General features: G+C 39.7%; 1 protein-coding gene and 2 pseudogenes across 7 annotated transcripts; 2 read left to right on the forward strand and 1 right to left on the reverse strand.

Annotated features, from left to right (window-relative positions):
- The first annotated feature begins 1,358 nt into the window (after nucleotides 1-1,358).
- On the forward strand, nucleotides 1,359-19,443 carry LOC111783702 (mediator of RNA polymerase II transcription subunit 11). Of its 7 annotated transcripts, none has more exons than XM_087120821.1 (4): nucleotides 1,359-1,520; nucleotides 2,414-2,751; nucleotides 17,348-17,534; nucleotides 19,241-19,443. In XM_087120821.1, exons 2-3 carry the CDS (start codon nucleotides 2,473-2,475, stop codon nucleotides 17,531-17,533), a joined length of 465 nt encoding a protein of 154 aa, XP_086976947.1. In that variant the 5' UTR covers nucleotides 1,359-1,520; nucleotides 2,414-2,472; the 3' UTR covers nucleotide 17,534; nucleotides 19,241-19,443. The 7 variants fall into 7 exon arrangements, with proteins under 7 accessions (XP_086976947.1, XP_086976945.1, XP_086976946.1 ...); XM_087120819.1 differs by lacking the exon at nucleotides 19,241-19,443 and adding an exon at nucleotides 18,911-18,958; XM_087120820.1 differs by lacking the exon at nucleotides 19,241-19,443 and adding an exon at nucleotides 18,519-18,688.
- LOC147786422 (uncharacterized) lies at nucleotides 6,152-9,585 on the reverse strand (annotated as a pseudogene).
- LOC147786423 (uncharacterized) lies at nucleotides 9,663-10,335 on the forward strand (annotated as a pseudogene).
- Nucleotides 19,444-19,677: the final 234 nt, after the last annotated feature.

Consider the following 19,677-nt stretch of genomic DNA (forward strand, 5'->3'; position numbering starts at 1 on the left):
GTAATATTCATATACATAGTCTTGTAATATTCATATACATAGTCCATGGCTCAATAAATTATAAGCATAACCTAGAGTCATAACCTTTTCACGCATGCTTGCATCTTAGGCATGTATTCATATGTATTCATCTTAGGCATGTACATGCGTATTCATCATGCATGTATTCATATGTATTCATATATATTTATAATGTTCAACTCATAGAACATTCAATTGCAATAACAATATAGATACTCATATCATCTATGCATATATTACTATTTTAAGCTCTTAATCATGTGATCTACATGCTCATAGATTACAAAGAACTTGTTTGAGAAACTCGGTAAGCTACTTACTTGTTTTCGAACTCCTTTTTCCTTTTTTTGGTGGTGTATGCTTAAAAGGGTAATTCCACACCATTTCATGAACCTATATTTAACAATTTTATAGATAAGTATAGGTCAATCTTGATAGAACAGGTCAAAAGGAGATGTACCAAACAATTCATGCCTGGTGTGCTTCTCTCACATGCTTGAACTGCACACAGTCGTGCCTGTTAGTTGCCCTTCCTCATGCGCTCGTCTTCAACCTTGCAATTTCTACAGATTTCCAACTTCCCTGTCAATTCTCATTGTGTCCCAACATTAAAATCACTTCCTACAACCTGGATTTCATTCTGATTAATTGTCAAGATTTAAAACTTCACGTGTGGATTTTCATACCTCCTATGCCTTGTTCTTCGTTTTTTAACCCACACCACTCAAATATCTTCATCACACACAACCTTGGATTCTAATTCTAAGATCATGGATGACAAGACTATGATAGCACCACCTGTGCGCTCCTAAGATCATGGATGACAAGACTATGATAGCACCACCTGTGCGCTCCTAGGGAGAAAAGTTGAGGGTTATTTTGGACTTTTTTCGGGCAAAAATATGCATGTCATGATAACCTCTAAGGTTTCGTTTATGGAAAGATAACAAGAAGTAATATCCTAGCTTAAGATCACGATTAGGAGCCCACAAGTAGACTACTTACTAAGTTTAACTCCATTTTTTTTTTCTTTAAGTAACTAAGAGCTGGTTGTGGATGGGAGTGTACTTTAGAGAGAGGACCATGGACTAACCCAGTCTTAAACTTACTAATTTTGTGTTTTCAAACCGCCCCTATTTACTACTACATATATATAAACCTATGTTTTAATCATATTAAAAAGATTTTTTTTTTTAAATGTTTAACAAAAGTTGTTAAGATATAAAAGTGCATAATAACACCCACACATAATATCCAAGAATACACACAATTGTACTTAAATATTTAGACAAAAAAAAAATAAAATAATAAATAAATAAATAAACGAAAGAGAAAAACCCAAACCTTTTCCATCTTCCTCTCTCACTCACTCTCACGTGTCTCACCTTATTTTTCTTCTTCTTCTTCCCGGCCGTCTCCTCCGTATCAGCATCCCAGTGCCGTTGCCGCTTCTCTTCCGATCAGTGCTGCCGCCGCATCCACACTCCTTGTTTTTACTGGTATTTTCCCGATCTCCATCTATGCGTTTCTTCTCACTAGAAAACACAAATTAGTACTTGTCTAATGATGAAAGAATGGAGGAGTTTTGATTTTTTTTTTTTTTTTTTTTTTTTTTTTTTTTTTTTTTTTTTGAATTTTCATAAACAATAGCCAAATAGAAACGAAAAACAGAACACATCCTTCAGCAAATTTGGACTTCTCGAACAGCCGTGTTTTGCCTTTTGATTTGTTGCATATGTTAATCAATTGGGGCTTTAATCAAATTTGTATCTGTTCGGTCTCTTCTGGAAATTGCTCTGTTTTGGTAACCATGAATTTTTTAGCATCTCCGTTCTTCTTTATTAAGTAATCTATTGTATTATCCAATTCTCTTTTAGTCCTAAGCTTGTAGGAGTTAGATTGATCGACCCAACAACTTCCACCGTACTTTTGTTTGTAGATTTGTAGATTATAGTTGGGGAGAACACGATGATCCTTTTCTTTAAATTTAAATCATTAACCAATAATCACTGATACTTCGAATTTACTTGAAATAAGATCCGTTAATAGCCGTCTATGTGCTTCGTACTTCATGATGTAAAAAGATATAGAAAATGTTCAAAGTTAACAAGCGTACTTTAATTTCCTTATCAGATGTTCTTTTCTATTATATGTTTGAATTTTATCTTTATCAGATGTTCAATAATGTCTGAAACCTGTGATCGGTTATGACTCACAATTTGATGTTCCTTCCAAAGTTCATTTGAATTCTTTTGATTAGGAACGCCACTAGTCATGGAAATTCGACTTGTAATTCATTATTTCAACAATTCAAGTTTAAGAGATGTTAACAGTTATGCGTACACTATTTTAACTTTATTTATTTATTCTCTTAATTTTATTTTGTTCACAGATCAGTTAGTTTAAAATTCTTAATTGCTGTGAGATTTGTCACAGACAGGATAGCTCTTGATGGATCCGCTGACCCAGAATACTTCGTTGCAACGCCTTCAAAATGTGGAGAAGGTTGGACTAACTTTCTATACCCTAAATTTTTTGTTTCTAGTTCTTTGCATGGTCTTTAATTGTACCACAAGATTTCTTACGGCCAATTTTTGTGTTCCATTCCTGCAGAGAATTGTGAGGGTTTTGGAGCTTGCAGGGGGAGTCATGGAAGAGCTTGCCAACCCTGCTGGTCCAAGAAAGGAATTTGTCAACAATCATTGCAGTGAGTTCATGCAATTCATCAAGGTGAGTCTTCTGTGTTTGACCGTGGTTCTTCACGTCAAATGTTTTGTTTCAAATTTAGCTAGGTTTATCGCCTCACATTGGGCGTCTGTGTTTAACAACTTTTGTAATTATTTGTTGGTTTTATTCTTAAACCCTTTTCTTCCTCAATTTTAGCTAGGTTAGGGCCTGTTGGGTTCCTTTTGGGGCGTCAATTTTGTAGGTCTAGTGTTTGTGTTGCAGTTGTTTATTTATTTATTTATTTATTTATTATTTTGATTTGACCCTTCTGTCTTCTTTTGTTTCTTTTTCCTCCATGAAAGTTGGGTTCCTTTTGTATAATTTGGCAATTGATTTCTTATTTGAATGTTTGGTTATTCGATCAAATGGTTCTCAAGTTTCGTTTAAGGGTTCTAGTCCGTAGACTGCTATTGCTTCATGTTTTCCTTTTATCTTCTCAAATTTTAATTGTTTGATGGGCGAAGGTGCTAACTATTATATTTTGGAGGATACTTGGGTGGAGATGAAACCCTTCGTGCTCTATTCCCACAACTCTATCACTTTTCAGATAGAGGATCCATTTGATAGCCTCTGGCTTGCCCTCTTTTGATAATTTCTTCTTGGTATCCCTTGGTTTTCGTTGTTCCCTTACTGACTGACAGGCAGTTGAAGTTGCTGGTCTTCATTTCTATTATAATATATGTTTTTTTAAAATCTTTTTTCATGTATAGTTGTTATTTATTGTAATTATATATTCTTTTAGTTTAGGGTCTTCTGTATGCATATACAAATGTAACTCTCTCATCTAAAATATAGGGTTTTTAGAATTTATTTCCTTTTTTCCATTAGGGTTTCTTCTCTTCCAAGTAGGGCTAAGGTTTAGAGTTTGAGTCATCATATTAGAGTGACCGTTTGTCAACACCGTTCATCTCAAGAGGAGCACTACCATCAAAAGAGTTGAAGCATTGTAGCCGTTCATAAAAAAGGCATGTAGGTTGTTTGAATCTGCTTCTTTCGATTGGGTTTGTTCTGGATAACATTAATTAATAAATGGTACGTCAGAGTGAAAGAAGGAATCAATGTGTTCAAATTTCTGGCCTTGCACCGACCATCTAATCGACCATGGATTCTTCCATTAGTTTGATATAACTAATGCGCCTTTACCCGAGACAGGATCGGGATAGAATAAATTAGCTTGAAGCAGCTTTCCTTAGGGAAAAACCGATTTGAATCTTTTACCCGTGGATACAAAATCTTTTCTTTCAGCTCCAAGCTTTTGTCTCCCTAACTCTTTCCTTCACCGGCTTTCCTCTCTCTCTGGCCGTAACCGGCACGAGCCGACATGAAAGGAGTTCCCCGCGAAGCATTTTTCTTTCGTCCTCGGACGTTCTGTTCGATTCCGGCGCTTGCGTTCTGATGTCCGGAACCCCCTCCTGTAAAGTCTCATTCATCTTGTCTTGCTTCAGTCTTTGTTTACTGGTTTGTTTTGACCCTAAAAATACTGGGAAATCAGGGAAAATGGACTCTTTTATCCCTAAAAATAGGGGTTCTCGGAATCAGAAGGACCGAAGGTTGGACTACGTTCAGGGATTGGTCTGCCTGTTCTTTCTCAGCGCCACTCTCTGAGTTATTCCAGCTTCTTTCTGAGTTATTCCAGCTTCTTCATGATTTCGTGCCAGCAGGGGCCCGCTGGAACCCCAGAGTCTTTATTTGATCCAGGCCAGGATGTGTGATGTATATGCCCTGGGAAAAGCAGCGAACTCTAGAAGCTAGGGCTTTATTCACCTTTGGCCACGAACACTATTCTGTTCTCAGCGGTCCCGGCTATTCACGGAAGGTGAGTGAGAAGCAGATGAATAATCATCCGATTCCGGGGAAGAAATCGCAGAATTTCTCGGGAATCCTCCTACAAGATCCGTTCGTTCTTTTCTCTTGGGTTTGTTGCGAGTTGTGTTTGCATCATGGGTTTGGAAATTTTTGCAGTCCAATTTTTTCTCCTCTATTCAGGTTTATCTTCAGTTTGTGTCATTGATCGCTTTGTCCGCCTTAGAAGGATTTGGATGGCAAAAATCACTGAATAGAGATTATATGCTTATGTTTTTCATGAACCAATCGTGGTGGAAGGGTTTATGAGTAATGATCACCAATGTATCCATAGGATAGGGACTGGGATGGGAAAACCTCTGTGATGACCATCTTCCCTTTTGTGATGACCATCTTCCCTTGTTGTTGAGGATCGAAAGGTAAGTTTATGTAGCTGCCTTTGGATTTTCTGGCTTTTGTGATGGTTTTTTAATGGTAAGCAAGGGCTGTGAGGGTTGATAGGAAAAGTTGTGGTATAGGAAAAGTTGTGGTTTTTCTTTCTATTATGAGGTTGAATAGGTTTTGGTTATTGATCAGGTTTTTTGGTGAACGATGGGGGCAATTTTCAATGAGGTTGAGGAAAGTTGTCCATCCTTTTTAGTCTTCACCCACTAGAATAAAAATAACACCATCATTATTCCCATGCAATGGTCTTTTCTGGTAAACATTTTTCCTTGAAGAACTTTTAGTTTAATGGAGCCAATAGTAGAGTGTAATAAGATGTTGTCCGACATCGGAAAGAATCTCATATGATCTCCTATAGTTTTATTCTTGTTTCCCTATATATGTCATTTAGCTCGATTGAATAGGTCTTTCTGTCAATGATGGTGATAAGAATCACGGTGTTCCAAATGTTCCAACTGGACCTATTACACGATCCAAGGCGAAGAAGATTCAACAAACATTCATTCTTCATCTTCAAAATTGGATCGGCTCGGTTCAACCATCATTTCTAGAATTAGAAGCTGATACGATTGACGAAGGACAATTGAATATTTGTACGGTTGAAGTTGGAAAACTTTAAAATATCAACAACAGGGTTTGAATCTACCCGAGTGAAGCGCAATAGATTTCAAGTTTGTCTCCTTAGCTACTCAAACATAACGTTTGTTGGAAGACTTTATTGTTTTTTCGTTTTCATTTTGTAATGGTCAAATGGTCAAAATTGACTTCGTCTTTGGAATTGGGATTGAATCCCGACCACAAACGTCCCGACTGTAACGACCCGACTTATCCTGACGGTAGCGGTCAGGGCTGTTATGAAAGATAATGCGATTTATTTGGAAAAAGGATGAAAACCATGCAGAATTTTATTAGAAATCACGTGCGGGGTACCCCTTTAAAATTTCGCAAAACAATGCCGCCTAAAGCTATTTAAAACAAAGAGGAAATTTGAATCAAAGGAATCTGATGTGGCCGCCTAGTTCCTACAAACTAGGCATCCACAGCATAGTTTAAATTAATACAAAAGAGCGGAAACGTCTCTCCCAAAAAAATGAGACTACGAGAAAAACATAAAAATCCTTGAATCACCCCGTGACTGACTTTGGCATCCTACTCGTCACTTCCGTGCCACAGCTTTGCCTGAAAAATCATTTAAAAAAAACAGGGTGAGTATAAAAATACTCAGTAAGGAACTCCCCTATTGGGGGTCAACATATGAATCGTCATAAGGCGATCAGCCAAAACACGCAGCTTGCCACCACCACCTCAACGACACTTTCAATCCTTAAAGTGGTTATTTCTAGTTGGTTACCCGAAACACACAGCGTGTAACCACTACCACGAGGACCTCACCTCCTTATTTCCTCCCATTGACTGTCAACGGCTAGTTACCCGATACACACAGCGAGTAACTATTACCACAATCCTTACTCATGGCTACCTACAAGCACATTATGTCGGCAATAGACACATCGTCAGACTACCCAACCTAACCATATTACTCTACGATCTGAATACACAACATTCCGATTACACAACCATCCGATTTCACAACCATTCGATTACACAACCATTAGAATATACGATAATCAGAACATACGACAATCAGAATACATAGCAATCAGGATACATGTCAACCAGGTTGCATAATATTACACACAGAGATCAGATTGTTCCTGGCAATGGATTACCCAGCACCTAGCGCACAGACGATTCTGTTCGACCCATTTTCAAAAAACAAAACATTTATTTTCAACAGGCGAGTCCCTTACCTGAGGAGCTGCGTTCTTGGCCTTTCCTAATCAACAACGATCTGACTCCCCTCGAATTGAGCCTTCCTCCTACGTAGGCGTTGAACCTTTGCTACGTCTAACGCTCTTGAGGTCTGTTTTGGCAACGACGATGTCGTTCCCTTGCGGTGGCGATGTGGTGCTGGGCGGATGTTGTCTGATATGGGAAGGGGCGCGGAACGGTGTGGAAACAATCGGTTCCGGGGCCGTGGCTGAAGGGAGAAACGTGAAACAAAAAAAAAAAAAAAAGGAAGGGTGGCGACTAGGGTAATGGGTTTCCTCCTATTGAACCTTAGGTTTATTTATTTATTTTTTTTTATTGTGTCGTGGGCCCAAAACGTGGGCTTTACAATATTCCCCCCAAAAAGAAACTTTCGTCCTCGAGAGCTTCACTTAAATACATAAGGCTTGCGCTACTTACTTTCCGCTCTGAAGAGCTCAGGGTATCTGCTCATCATTTCCTCCTCTCATTCCCAAGTGGCTTCTTCCAGCTGGTGATTCCGCCATAATACCTTGACCAACGCGATCTCTCGATTACGTAGGGTTTTCACTTTTCTATCCACAATTTGCACTGGTTTCTCCTCATAGTTCAAACTCTTATCCAACCGTAGAGGTTTGAAATCTATCACATGTGATGGGTCAGATATGTATAGTCGCAACATCGATACATGGAACACATTGTGGACTCCTGAGAGTATAGGTGGTAGGGCCAACCGGTAAGCTACTTGTCCCACTCGCTCAAAAATCTCAAATGGTCCAATGAAGCATAGGCTTAACTTCCCTTTGTGCCCGAACCTAAGAACGCCTTTCATGGGAGCCACCTTAAGGAATACTTTGTCTCCCACCTCAAATTCTAAATCTCTTCGTCTTACATCTGCATAACTCTTTTGCCTGCTTTGTGTCATACGCATTCTAGCCCTTATTTTCTGGATAGCCTCATTAGTTGCTTGCACTAAATCGGGGCCCAACAACTTGCGTTCTCCCACTTCGTCCCAACACAATGGGGATCGACACTTCTTCCCGTATAAGGCCTCAAACGGTGCCATACCCAACGTCGCTTGATAACTGTTGTTATAAGCGAACTCTATGAGATGCAGGTGTGTGTCCCAACTACCGGCAAAGTCCAACATACAGGCCCGTAACATGTCCTCCAGAATCTGGTTTAAACGTTCGGGGTTTGCCCATCCGTCTATGGGTGGAATGCTGTACTAAACTCTACCCGTGTACCCAACGCTTTCTGAAGGCTTTTCCAAAACTTTGATGTGAAACGAGGATCCCTATCTGACACAATGGATACCAGTACCCCGTGCAATCTTGTTACCTTTTTCAAGTACAACTGAGCCCATTTATCCACGGAATAAGTGGACTTCCCTGGGAGGAAGTGAGCTGACTTTATCCACTCGTTGGAGGCAGAAAACTCCAACACTGCAGTCACATGTACGCTCTCTATTCTTGGGTATTATGCACGGGTCTTATTTGATTCCGGGTCAACCCACTCTTTTATCTCCACTAATCTTGTAAAACACGCAAGAGTAGAAGTTGAACTGCTAGGGTACGGGTTGTCTGTGGGTACCCCAGCAGGGGTAAGTATGGAAGCCTTCGAGAGGGTAAAGGACTGTCAGTTGTGTGTGTCAAACCACACAATGGATGTGACGCTGATAGTCCTAGATATGGCCAATTTTGACGTCATCTTAAGGATGGAATGGTTAGCTAAAAACCATGCATCCATCGATTGCTTCAACAAGGAGGTGGTGTTCAGACCTCCTGGTCAACCAAGCTTCAAGTTCAAGGGGACCAAGGAGGAAACGGTCTCAAGGATAGTCTCGGCATTAAAGGCAAGGAAGATGTTATCTCGGGGTGCTTAGGGGATATTAGCTCATGTGGTGGAATCAGGGCGAACTGAGGCGAGCATTAACTCAGTGCCAGTAGTGAGAGAATTCGTGGACGTGTTCCCAGAAGATCTCCCGGGCCTACCCCCAGAGCGTGAGATGGAATTCAAAATTGTACTTGAGCCAGGAACAACCCATATATCAAGAGCCCTGTACAGAATGGCCCCTGCTGAACTGAAAGAACTAAAGTTGCAACTTCAAGAACTACTAAGCAAAGACTTTATACGACCAAATGTGTCTCCTTGGGGAGCCCCAGTGATATTTATGAAGAAGAAGGACGGCTCTATGCGCTTATGCATGGACTATCGGGAACTTAACAAAGTGACAATTAAAAACAAGTATCCTTTCCCCCGAATCGACGACCTGTTCGACCAATTGCAAGGAGCAGTTGTGTTCTCAAAGATTGATTTACGGTCAGGCTACCATCAGTTAAGGATTAAGGAGGGTGATATCTCAAAGACAGCCTTTCGCACAAGGTATGGACATTACGAGTTTAGGGTAATGTCGTTTGGCTTGACCAACGCTCCAGCAGCATTTATGGGGTTGATGAACAAAGTGTTCAAAGAGTTTTTAGACAACTTCGTGATCGTCTTCATCGATGATATCCTGGTGTATTCCAAGCCTAGGGAACACGAGGAACATCTCCAAAAAGTGTTGACCACTCTGAGAACGAACAAGTTGTTTGCAAAGTTCTCCAAGTGTGAATTCTGGGCAGAACATGTGGGATTTCTTGGGCATGTAGTTTCAAGCATGGGAATCACCATGGACCCAACAAATATTGAAGCGGTGACGAATTGGCCTCGCCCGACCACAGTGACGGAAGTACGAAGTTTCCTTGGACTAGCAGGGTATTATCGGCGGTTTGTGCAGGATTTCGCCACCTGGAGGACATGTTACGGGCCTGTATGTTGGACTTTGCCGGTAGTTGGGACACACACCTGCATCTCATAGAGTTCGCTTATAACAACAGTTATCAAGCGACGTTGGGTATGGCACCGTTTGAGGCCTTATACGGGAAGAAGTGTCGATCCCCATTGTGTTGGGACGAAGTGGGAGAACGCAAGTTGTTGGGCCCCGATTTAGTGCAAGCAACTAATGAGGCTATCCAGAAAATAAGGGCTAGAATGCGTATGACACAAAGCAGGCAAAAGAGTTATGCAGATGTAAGACGAAGAGATTTAGAATTTGAGGTGGGAGACAAAGTATTCCTTAAGGTGGCTCCCATGAAAGGCGTTCTTAGGTTCGGGCACAAAGGGAAGTTAAGCCTACGCTTCATTGGACCATTTGAGATTTTTGAGCGAGTGGGACAAGTAGCTTACCGGTTGGCCCTACCACCTATACTCTCAGGAGTCCACAATGTGTTCCATGTATCGATGTTGCGACTATACATATCTGACCCATCACATGTGATAGATTTCAAACCTCTACGGTTGGATAAGAGTTTGAACTATGAGGAGAAACCAGTGCAAATTGTGGATAGAAAAGTGAAAACCCTACGTAATCGAGAGATCGCGTTGGTCAAGGTATTATGGCGGAATCACCAGCTGGAAGAAGCCACTTGGGAATGAGAGGAGGAAATGATGAGCAGATACCCTGAGCTCTTCAGAGCGGAAAGTAAGTAGCGCAAGCCTTATGTATTTAAGTGAAGCTCTCGAGGACGAAAGTTTCTTTTTGGGGGGAATATTGTAAAGCCCACGTTTTGGGCCCACGACACAATAAAAAAAAAATAAATAAATAAACCTAGGGTTCAATAGGAGGAAACCCAAAATAAATAAATAAACCTAGGGTTCAATAGGAGGAAACCCATTACTCCAGCCGCCACCCTTCCTTCTCTTTTCTTGTTTTTGTTTCACGTTTCTCCCTTCAGCCACGACCACCCAACGGTCCGGCCTCGCAACCGATTGTTTCCACACCGTTCTGCGCCCCTTCCCATATCAGAAAACATCCGCCTAGCACCACATCGCCGCCACAAGGGAACGACATCGTCGTTGCCAAAATCGACCTCAAGAAGGTTAGACATAGCAAAGGTTCAACGCCTACGTAGAAGGAAGGCTCAATTCGAGTGGAGTCGGATCGTCGTTGATTAGGAAAGGCCAAGAACGCAGCTCCTCAGGTAAGGGACTCGCCTGTTGAAAATAAACGTTTTGTTTTTTGAAAATGAGTCGAACAGAATCGTCTGTGGGCTAGGTGCTGGGTAATCCGTTTGCCAGGAACAATCTGATCTCTGTGTGTAATATTATGCAACCTGGTTGACATGTATCCTGATTGCTATGTATTCTGATTGTCGTATATTTTGATTGTCGTATGTTCTGATTGTCGTATATTCTGATGGTTGTGTAATCGAATGGTCGTGTAATCGGAATGTTGTGTATTCAGATCGTAGAGTAATATGGTTAGGTTGGGCAGTCTGACGATATGTGTCTATTGCCGACATAATGTGCTTGTAGGTAGCCATGAGTAAGGATTGTGGTAATAGTTACTCACTGTGTGATTCGGGTAACTAGCCACCACTAGTCACGTTTGGGGTGATTCTAGAAAAGACTATCCAGTAATGGTTATACGCTGTGTGTATCGGGTAACCAGCCGTTGATAGTCAATGGGAGGAAATAAGGAGGTGAGGTCCTCGTGGTAGTGGTTACACGCTGTGTGTTTCGGGTAACCAACTAGGAATAACCACTTTAAGGATTGAAAGTGCCGTTGAGGTGGTGGTGGCAATAATCACCTGCTGCGTGTTTTGGCTGATCGCCTTATGACGATTCATATGTTGACCCCCAATAGGGGAGGTCCTTACTGAGTATTTTTATACTCACCTTGTTTTTTTTGTAAATGATTTTTCAGGCGAAGCTGTGGCACGGAGGTGACGAGTAGGATGCCAAAGTCAGTCACGGGGCGATTCAAGGATTTTTATGTTTTTCTTGTAGTCTCATTTTTTATGTGAGACGTTTCCGCTCTTTTGTATTAATTTAAACTATGCTGTGGATGCCTAGTTTGTGGGAACTAGGCGGACACATCAGACTTCTTTTGATTCAAATTTCCTCCTTGTTTTAAATAGCTTTAGGCGGCATTGTTTTGCGAAATTTTAAAGGGGTACCCCGCACGTGATTTCTAATAAAATTCGGCATGATTTTCATTCTTTTTCCAAATAAATCGCATTATCTTTCATAACGGCCCTGACCGCTACCGTCAGGATAAGTCGGGTCGTTACAGTTGGTACTCATATGATCTCCTATAGTTTTATTCTTGTTTCCCTATATCTGTCATTTAGCTCGATTGAATAGGTCTTTCCGTCAATGATGGTGATAAGAATCACGGTGTTCCAAATGTTTCAACTGGACCTATTACACGATCCAAAGTGAAGAAGATTCAACAAACATTCATTCTTCATCTACAAAATTGGATCGACTCGGTTCAACCATCATTTCTAGAATTAGAAGCTGATACGATTGATGAAGGACAATTGAATATTTGTACGGTTGAAGTTGGAAAACTTTAAAATATCACCAACAGGGTTTGAATCTACCCGAGTGAAGCCCAATAGATTTCAAGTTTGTCTCCTTAGCTACTCAAACATAACGTTTGTTGGAAGACTTTATTGTTTTTTCGTTTTCATTTTGTAATGGTCAAATGGTCAAAATTGACTTCGTCTTTTGTGGAGATTGAAGGGAATTGGGATTGAATCCCGGCCACAAACGTCTTTTGTCGGGAGACTATAAATACCCACAATATGTTATGTAAAAATTAGAGGTGAATGAATGAAATTGAAATTAATTTTGCCATTTCTAAGTTTCAAGCAATTCTTGGGGTAGAATTGCATCCGAGCCATTCAATCAAGCCTTAGATCAAGTTCGATTGTGGAGTGACTCAATTTAGAACAAGGTTTCAAATCTTGCTTGTAGATCCATTCAATCAAGTCTTGATCAAGTTCGATTGTGAAGTGCTCAATTTAGAACAAGGTTCCAAATCTTGCTTCTAGATTCATTCAATCAAACCTTGATCAAGTTCGAGGGTGAAATGACTCAATTTAGAACAAGGTTCCCCATTCAATCAAGCCTTGATCAAGTTCGATGGTGAAGTGACTCAATTTAGAATAAGTTTCCAAATCTTGTTTCTAGATCTTCGATCGTAAGAGGTAATCTAATTCTAGCCTTATCTCTTGGTTGATCCAAATTTCGTATAAAGAGGTGTTAATTACTTTGATTCAAGGGTTCTTGCTTCAACAAAAGCTCGGATGCAATTCTACCCCAATATGTTAGGTAAAAATACCCCATCCTACCCCAATATGTTATGTAAAAATACCCACAATATGTTAGGTTGAAGCAAGAACCCTTGAATCAAAGTAATTAACACCTCCTTCTACGAAATTTGGATCAACCAAGAGATAAGGCTAGAATTAGATTACTACGAAATTTGAATCAACCAAGAGATAAGGCTAGAATTAGATTACCTCTTATGATCGAAAGATTACCTCTTATGATCGAAGATCTGAAAGCAAGATTTGGAACCTTGTTCTAAATTGAGTCCCTTCACAATCGAACTTGATAAAACTTGATTGAATGGGGAACCTTGTTCTAAATTGAGTCATTTCACCCTCAAACTTGATCAAGGTTTGATTGAATGAATAACTTGATAAGATTTGATTGAATGGGGAACCTTGTTCTAAATTGAGTCATTTCACCCTCAAATTTGATCAAAGTTTGATTGAATGAATCTAGAAGCAAGATTTGGAACCTTGTTCTAAATTGAGTCACTCCGCAATCGAACTTGATCAAGACTTGATTGAATAGCTCCACAATCGAACTTGATCAAGGCTTGATTTAATGGTTCCACAATCGAACTTGATCAAGGCTTGATTGAATGGCTCCACAATCGAACTTGATCAAGGCTTGATTGAATGGCTCGGATGCAATTCTACCACAAGAATTGTTTGAAACTTAGAAATGGCAAAATTGATGCTCGAATTTCTAAGGAAAGCGTCTCAATTTCATTCATTCACCAATCTGATTTTTACATAACAGATCATTTGACCATTACAAAATGAAAACGAAAAAAAACAATAAAGTCTTCCAACAAAGGTTGATATGTTTTTGAGTGGCTAAGAAGACAAACTTGAAATCTATTGGGCTTCACTCGTGTAGGTTCAAACCCTGTTGTTGATATTTTAAAGTTTTCCAACTTCAACTGTGCAAATATTCAGTTGTCCTTCGTCAATCGCATCAGCTTCTAATTCTAGAAATGATGGTTGAACTGAGCCAATTCAATTTTGTAGATGAAGAATGAATGTTTGTTGAATCTTCTTTGCCTTGGATCGTGTAATAGGTCCAGTTGGAACATTTGGAACACCGTGATTCTTAATAGATGGCAGTGTAGGAGGTGGTGCCATGGGACTTGGTCTGTGAGATGAGGGGTTCATAACACTTGCTGTATGTGCCATCTGTTTTTCAATGACCACATTCTTTTGGACTTCTAGTGCTGATACCTTAGCCCAAATTCCAATAATCAACTACTGGATACCCACAACAAAAAATGAAGTTGGTAAATCTTAACACAATCCTTACTCTTCTGCTATCTATTAGACTCGCCCAATATTCACACCATCAACATTCTTCAATGCAACAAACAAGTTGTCCATTTACATAATCTTTATTCTTCTGTTAGCTATTAGAGTCACCCAATCTTCACACCATCAACATTCTTCGTGCTTGGGAGGCCGTTGGATGCTATGGGTTGTAGTTAGATAAAGCTAGAGATGTCCATTTATCCTGCGGAGCTAGGGCCTTGTGGGGGCCCGTCCCAAATTGGGTTGGAAATCCCCGTTTAAATGGGGAAAGGGGAGAGATTTCTTCCTGTTCGATAAACGGGGCTGGGGATGGGGACGGGTATTCTTCGTCCCCATCCCCACCCAATTCCCCTCCCCGCCTCGCCCCTTTGATATATATATATATATATACATTACAAATTATAATAAATCAGTTATTTTTTAAAATATTTTCTGTCTTACAATTACATTTTCATCACTTTACACATTGTCCATTATTTTATTTCAGCCTATTATACTTTATTTTGGCTAATAATCCCAAAGTTTGTGAAATTGGGTTCCAATGAACTTGGGTGCTTATTATAAATATTATTACTTATATACTACAATATCTAAGGTTTTAAGACTATGATTGTAATATTTAAGTTAAAACTATGTTGATTTCTTTTTTTTTTTTTTTTTTTTTTTTTTTTTTTTTTTTTTTGTGGAAGTTTATGCTGTAATACTAAAATTTGATTAGAAATGATGTTGGTAGAACATATATAAGATTTTTGTTTACATTTTTAATAAAAACTATATCAGAAACTGGAAATTATGCATTACAAAAATTTCTTCAGAAAAACCATTTTTTGAAGACAATAAAAAGTTGAGATAAAATTCCCTGTGGGGAACTTGATCCCTGCACAATCCTCGTGGGGGATTCCTCGCCTTGATAATCTTTGAAAAAATAAATGGAGAATTTCACGGGGATGTTGAATGAAAAGGGGGTGGGCATGGGATGGGAAGTCTTCCCTATTCCCGCCCCTCCTCATGGACATCTCTAGATTAAGTTGCACTGCGAGTTTACCGGATATTCAACAAAAAAACAGCTTTGTTCGTTGAGCCTTGTAGTGGTTTGAGTAGATTGTTGGGCGTCTAGTGGAGATCACAAACGTAGAGAGGTTGGGGGTTGTGATGGAAGAATTGTTCACATGGGACTCTGTTGGTTGGAAGTTGATTATTCCACTGCGGTTGGGGTTGTTGCAGGTGGTTGGGGTTGTCGTGTTGGGGGTTGTGATGGAAGAATTGTTCACATGGGACTCTGTTGGTTGGAAGTTGATTATTCCACTGCGGTTGGGGTTGTTGCAGGTGGTTGGGGTTGTCGTGTTGGGGGTTGTGATGGAAGAATTGTTCACATGGGACTCTGTTGGTTGGAAGTTGATTATTCCACTGCGGTTGGGGTTGTTGCAGGTGGTCGGGGTTGTCGTGTGGTCGAGACTAGTTGATGATATACTCTGTTTCACTTCAGAGGCCACTTGGAGTGTTGGCATAGAGAGAGTGGAGTCAGGAAAACAACTTGAAAAGCTGCTAAGACTTGTCGGAAACTTTGTTCATGTAGATCTCTGTCAGTTGGTAGTTGGTTGTCGCACGGTGGTCAATGGTTGGGGTTGTCACAGTGACCTGGGTTTTTGCGTGGTCACATGGAACCCTAGGTTAAAATTACTTCTGGTTATCCTAATACTAAGCACATTTCTATTGTGTCTGATCACATTTTCCATCATGGGAGAAAGGATTCCAAGTATTCGGCTCCTAAGTTGTAACGGGGTTTCTCTTGTAACGTTTTTTCATTTTATTTGTTCTCTCCCTTCTTGGGTACCTCTGCATTTTCCTCTCTTTACTAGGTTGAAATTCCTAAAAGGTGAAATTCTTGGCTAGCTCTGAAGGGAGAGTGAACACGCAAGATTATCTTGAAAGACATTCATCATTAGTGTAGAATCAGCAATAGTGTGTTTGTTGGAAGGAGGATGATCTTGACTATTTTATGTGGAATTGTCCTTTTGCTTTTCTCATTTGGAGTCGATTTTTCAGGGCTTTCGCATTTGCTTTAGCAACATGGTTTCTCTTTGATCGGGAAGGTATGATAGAGGAAGAATTTTGTCGCAAGTTTTTTTTGGCTATTTTGTGGGGCAGGATGGAGAGGAACAATAGGAGGAGTTTTAGAGGATCTGAGAGGTCTGGGGATGAATCTTAGGAGTTGGATAGGTTTAGTTCTTGTAGAGTCTGGTGATGTGCCTCCATTAATCAAGATTTTTTTGTAATTACCAGCTTGGTTTCATACTTTTACATTGGACCTTTTTCCCTTGTATTTGAGCTGAGGCAGTGTTTGTTGGCCTTATTTCTTTGTATGTCTTGTACATTTTTTTCATTCTTCTCCATGAAAACCTTTGTTTCTTATATAACATAAATGATCTTTCAAATTTGAATTTGTAAACTGGTGTTAGTATGTTATCTGGTAAAGGCTTCCTTGTAGAGTTACATTACTCTGTCAATTCGAGCATGTAATAGACTTTCATGGCAACTTCACTTGGAATTATCATGAAAAGCTTACATTCAAACAACTGGTTTACAAAAAGTTGAACTTTGATTAGTTTTTGTTTTTAAAGAATATTATTATATTAATTTTAGTCCGATCAGAAGTTCAGATAAAGTTTTATTACAAAAAGTGCTCTCCCCCGTTTCTGGTTCCTGCCAGAAAAAATGTGGAATGATTGTGTTTGAGTATTACTGGGTATTTGGGATATTGGTGGTCGTTACGTAATGACAGTTAATTTCTCGTTAGATTGTTAGGTGAGTCGGTTAGGAGTCGGGAGTGTAGAGGAAGGATATTATTGCTGATTGATATCAATTTGTTACCATTTGACTCACGTAACCGGGTTCCTAGCAGATTGTAGAGAATAATTAAAGAATAATTGTTGTGTGGCTGGTATGCTTTTTTAGTACTGTTCAAAGATGGGGCATCTTTATCAAAAGTGTCAAGTCAATGCAATCCTATATTTCACCTAAATCTTTGAATTATATTTGAGGAATAATGTGAAACATTTTGTCCTCCTTGAAATCAGGATATCCAAGTTACGTTGCGGGATGAAATCAAAAGTGCGTGTGAATATCGTCCATTCGAGAAGTGTGATTATAGTTCAAGGATTACTAATGAACTTTGCTGCAAGAAACTGGAATACATGATTTCGAAGTTGGATGGAATGAAGCAAACCATTGATGAATATCAAGTGAAAATGGAAGATGCTTGAGGTAAATGTCGCAGTGAGCTGCCAATCTAACTATTTTCCATTTTTCCCATACAATGTTGTAGAAACGTAGGTTGATGGGGAAACTTGAGTCATGTATGTATATGATCTAGGTAGAGCTAATAGCATCCACTCATGACTAGTCGGCTCATTACCAAAATCCTGCTGTATTCTTGGTACATCTCTTATATTATCCTATTATTATTTGAGTTTTTTGATATCAATTTTGAGAACGTGACAAATCCTAATCCAGGCAGATCCTCTATCTTAAGGTGGATAGCTAAACTATCCATTGTTTTCCTTTTAATCTGTGGTCTTTTCTATATTTGATATAGGTCATGTCTTATTGGCTGTATTCATTTTCTTTCATTTGTTTGCATCGAGGAGTTGCCGGCTGAACTATGAAATCTCACATCAGTTGGGGAGGAGTACGAAGCATTCTTTATAAGGGTGTGGAAACCTCTACCTAGCATACACGTTTTAAAAACCTTAAGTGGAAGCCCGAAAGGGAAAGCCCAAATAAGACAATATCTGCTGGGTGGGTTTGGACTGTTACAAATGGTGTTAGAACTAGACACCGGGCGATGTGCCAACGAGGAGGCTGAGCACCGAAGGGAGGTGGACAAGAGATGGTGTGCTAGCAAGGACGCTGGGCCTTGAAAGGGGGTGGATTGGTGAGTCCCACATTGATTGGAGAAGGGAACAAGTGCCAGCAAAGACGCTGGGCCCCGGAGGGGGAGGGTGGATTGTGAAATCCCACATCGATTGGGGAGAAGAACGAAACATTCTTTATAAGGTTTTGATTATCGTTCAAGTTTAAGAGTAATATTCTCCCATTTCTCTTTCTATTTTTATGCGTCTTATACCATGTGCCTACGTTTTAGGATGTGAAAAGTTGGACCCATTGGCTTGGGACTTCCTTTTGAGAGAATATTAGCAACACACTGTATATGCATACACTTTGTCTGGAGGAATTCTTTTTTCGTAGGCAGGCCTTATCTTTGTCACATACTATATACATCTCTCGTGTCGTGACTTTAATGACTAGCTTCATCGACCTATGAGGATAAGATTATCGACCTCCTTAGGAGCATTCTACAACTTGTAGTATCTAAGCATCCATTTCTAGTTCTTGTTTTTTTCTCGTTATTTGATGAATGTCATTATTGTCTATTATCTATTATCTGGAAATACTTTCCTTCGAAGTTACACGAATAGATGTAACGATATTTGTCACTTGCAGTCGTTATTTTTTTGACATTGTTGTGAGGAATGTTCAAATTTGACGATTTTGACATGTACGATCGATGTCCATCACCCAAAAATGATTTTTGCTCCTGGCCCGTTTATGTTCGACTAACATCGGGGTGCCATTGGCAGCTCTTCGCTTGCGTCCTTGGGGCAGTATCTGAAAAATTGTCTTCTCTTTCCAATATCTTGATGATCCCCTAGGAAGTAGTGCAGGGACTTTAATCTCGATGAAAGAGCCTATAGTACTGTACGTACGGCGAAAAACTAAGTCATGGTTGCTATTTTTTTTTTTTTTTTACATTGTTTGTGAGGAATGTTCAAATTCGACGAGTTCAATGCATAAATTGTTTTGCTCTCGGTCCTTCGACCGACGTTGGGGTACCATCGATGGATCTTCGCTCGCGTTCTCGGGTAGTATTGGAAAAGTTGCCTAACACTTATTATCTTTGCTTGGTGTAGATTTAACAGAAGATCTGTGTCGAAGCCTACCTAAATTGAACGAAGAGAGGAAGGAGAGAAATAGAGGTGGAGAAATGGTGTATTAACATAGATGGGACCAATTTTGTGTAATTTGGAATTGAATATCTCACCTACATTTGGGTTATGTATTAAGTTTCTTCACATCTCACCTAATTACATACTTTACTTTACTTTGCTTTCTATTTATTGGAGGGGACAATAGTTATGTCCGTCTTCCCTAAAGGACCACTAACAACCATTTCATATACTCGATGAAGATTATCTTTAGAATTGAACGAACCACTTTCTTTTTTCTTTTTAATTTAGAAAGGGGAGTTTTGCACCACTTGACATAACAATTACATTCAATCATAATTTTCCTTTAAATGATAAGTCACATCATATTGTGACCTTTGGTCCCTATCTGGACCCAATAA

The sequence above is a fragment of the Cucurbita pepo genome, chromosome 20 (genome assembly GCF_057944985.1).
Source record: "Cucurbita pepo subsp. pepo isolate OVF chromosome 20, ASM5794498v1, whole genome shotgun sequence".
Classification (NCBI taxonomy): Eukaryota; Viridiplantae; Streptophyta; class Magnoliopsida; order Cucurbitales; family Cucurbitaceae; genus Cucurbita; species Cucurbita pepo.

Excerpts from the sequence above, each read along its gene's own strand:
- LOC111783702 (XM_087120821.1), top strand. The coding sequence starts at position 2,473 with ATGGATCCGCTGACCCAGAATACTTCGTTGCAACGCCTTCAAAATGTG. Across the intron at positions 2,752-17,347 it reads AGTTCATGCAATTCATCAAG|GATATCCAAGTTACGTTGCG; the intron begins GTGAGTCTTCTG and ends CCTTGAAATCAG.